This window comes from Colobus angolensis, unplaced genomic scaffold (genome assembly GCF_000951035.1).
Source record: "Colobus angolensis palliatus isolate OR3802 unplaced genomic scaffold, Cang.pa_1.0 Scaffold22, whole genome shotgun sequence".
NCBI classification, from domain to species: Eukaryota; Metazoa; Chordata; class Mammalia; order Primates; family Cercopithecidae; genus Colobus; species Colobus angolensis.
Window position 1 is genome coordinate 4,330,846 of NW_012115377.1, and position 2,788 is coordinate 4,333,633.

At 43.4% G+C, this 2,788-nt stretch overlaps 1 protein-coding gene across 2 annotated transcripts in view; it reads left to right on the forward strand.

The window, feature by feature from the left end:
• Window positions 1–1,120: 1,120 nt before the first annotated feature.
• The window catches only part of ADGRE1 (adhesion G protein-coupled receptor E1), a 60,007-nt gene continuing 58,339 nt past the window's right edge, over window positions 1,121–2,788 (forward strand). Inside the window, exon 1 of one of the 2 annotated variants that reach the window (XM_011943549.1) lies at window positions 1,121–1,209. In XM_011943549.1, the coding sequence (XP_011798939.1) occupies window positions 1,179–1,209 (31 nt within the window). In that variant the 5' untranslated portion in view covers window positions 1,121–1,178. The remainder of the gene's footprint in view (window positions 1,210–2,788) is intronic. The other variant, XM_011943550.1, reaches the window with a different exon arrangement.

Consider the following 2,788-nt stretch of genomic DNA (forward strand, 5'->3'; position numbering starts at 1 on the left):
GTGTCTGCATTTTTTATTTCCGTGGTGTGAGGCAATGAACCTTGGGTATTACCCCAGATGGATGACACTACTTCAATATCTGCCAGTCACTGCAATTTGTTATCAGTGGGATTATATCAACTGCAGCACATTCTGTCTGCTTGCAGGCCAGGCATGACGTTTCAAGGGGTTGACACCCCCTACGAGCAAGCCTCAAGTCAACCCATGACTGACAGCAGGTGGGATATAAATACCTCAGCTCCCTCACTCCTCGGTTGGAATAACTGAAGAGTATGTTCCATGCCACTTCCCAGATGTACCTGGGAAGGTTAAGTTCCACTTTCTCACCATGTAACTTGTTTGAAGACACACCCGGTATTGGCTCTTTGCCTTTCCTGTTTCACTTTCTCCTTCCCCAGCTGGCGTTTTCTGGGGTCACCTTCTTGATAAACTACTTTTGCTAGAATTCTTGTCTGAGGGTCTGCCCTTGTGAGATCCTAAGATGTTACCAGAGAGTGTTAGGAAGCTGGGAATGGGGTGGAAGTGTTGCTGTATAGTGGTTAGACAGAGTTGAGATCTGAAGGAAAATAACATAGTTAAAGCTCTTGACTCTGGAGTCAGAGGGTCCTGGGTTCAAATCTCAGGTATAAGAGATCTTTGACAAGTTATAACTCCTCTGCAAGTCTCAGTTTCCATTTTGTTGGTGAATGGAGGGAGGGAGGGGAATTCCTACTTTACGAGGTTGACATGATAATGAAATTACACTTTGTTGTCAATGTGCCTAGCACAGTGCCTGGTTCATGATGGTTATGATGGCTGTTATACGGCAGACTGGGAAGAGATCCTAAAGGCTGAGATTTGCTTCACTGGAGGCAGGAAGTGGAAGCTCCTTTATTGGGTGCAATGAAAGAAGGTGTTGAGAGATGGGAGATAGATGTTGATGGGAAAGAAAAAGGGAGAGATGGTGGGAAGGAGAAAGAGAGAATGGTACGCATTAGGCAGTTAACTTCTCTTTATTGCAGAGAAAGGGGGGAAATTAGGATTTTCTAGGCTGTCTGCAACTCAGCAAAAAGGGCTGTGATGACTGGGCAGCATTGAGCAACTCTGACTCTGCCTTCCCCTCTTCCCACACCTTCTGGTTACCGAAAACCCAGGGTGTAGAAAAGCTTCTTCTCTTTGAATGACAGAACCACAGCATAATGCGTGGCTTCAACCTGCTCCTCTTCTGGGGTGAGTGTGAGGTTGAATGGGGGGCTAGGGGAGGCCTGGGTTGGAAATAGGCTTCAGGGGAAATGGGAGGGCCATGGATGGTCCAGCCAAGAGATCATAAGTCCAGGCTGGATGCTGCAAACACCTTCATTCGGAGAACCTTTGACAAAATTCCATTGCCCAGGGAAGTCCATCTGTCACATTAGATTTTTCCCAAGAGTCATTCATTTGACCTGTGTTTCCTGAGCATGTCCTGTGTATTAGGAGCTGTTCTAGGCACTAGAGGATATAGCAGTGAGAAAAAAAGACTAAGTTCCTCCACTCTTGAGGCTGATGTTCTAGTGTGTAGGAGCAGATGGGAAAGAAGGCACAAACGATCATAGCCCACTTAGCACTGCTGTAACTTCTTTAAACATAGAATGTATCCAATTGTCACAACATTTCTATGACATTGGGTCATTATTAGTCCTATTTTGCAAATGAGAAAACTGAGGCAAAGGAGATAAAATAATTTTCGCAAGGCCACTTAGTCAATAAGGGCTAGAGGCTGGATTTCAAGCCAGGCAGTCTGACTGCAGAGTCTGTAAGCTTTTCCACTACACTATGTTGCCCCAGATGATAAGTAAACATAGGAATTTCAGGTAGTGATAAATGCTATGAAAGAAGTTGTTACAGAATGTGGTTGGGGTTATGTTGAAGGGAGAAGTCTGGGGTTGAGGAGGGGCAATTCCAGCTGAGTCCTGAAGAATGAGACAGACCCTTCCTGTGCTCTTATTTCTCTTTCTTCAGGTGTCAGTTTGTCTCAACCTTGTTTATCTTCCATGTTTCTGGTTTTTCTTCTATGTCTTGTGTATTTTGGTCATTGGATCACATTTAAGAATGGAGGATATCGGGGACATATTCTAAGTAGCAAGTATGGGTTTCCTCTGCTGTTGTACAGTGGATCTGAATCCCTTATTTTAACAAGGAGGAAACTGAGGCACAAAGAGATTAAATAACTTCCTCAAGGCCACACAATCATTAATTGGTGAAGCCAGATTTTTAAACCCAAGCATTTTGACTCCAGATGTTGTATGCTTAAACAGCATGCCGAATTACCTCTAAAATAATTAATGAATGAGCAGAAGAATTTTTGTTAGTAATAATAGATAGAATTTGGGAGTTTGGATCTGTGGGACCTGTTGACCAGCAGGCTGCATTAGAAGAAGTAGGTGGCCTGTGGGCATCAAATGTAGGAATGTAGAGTTGTTATTTTGGGGTGTTGGCAATGGTATTAACCGTTAACACTCCTTATTCTGCCCTGAAGCTAATCAACAAAGAGTTGTGATGATGATAGTGATGATAATGATGGTGATGATCATGATGGTGGTGGTGATAATAGTGATGATGAAGATGGTGATGATTATGGTGATGATGATGATGATGACGATGATGATAATGGTGATGACAGGGATAATGAAGATGATGGTGGTGATGATGGTGTGATAACGACCATGAAGACATGAAGATGGTGATGATGGTGATGATGGTGGTGATGATGGTGATAATGTTGATGGTGATGATGGCAATAATAATGGTGATGATGATGATGGTGATGATG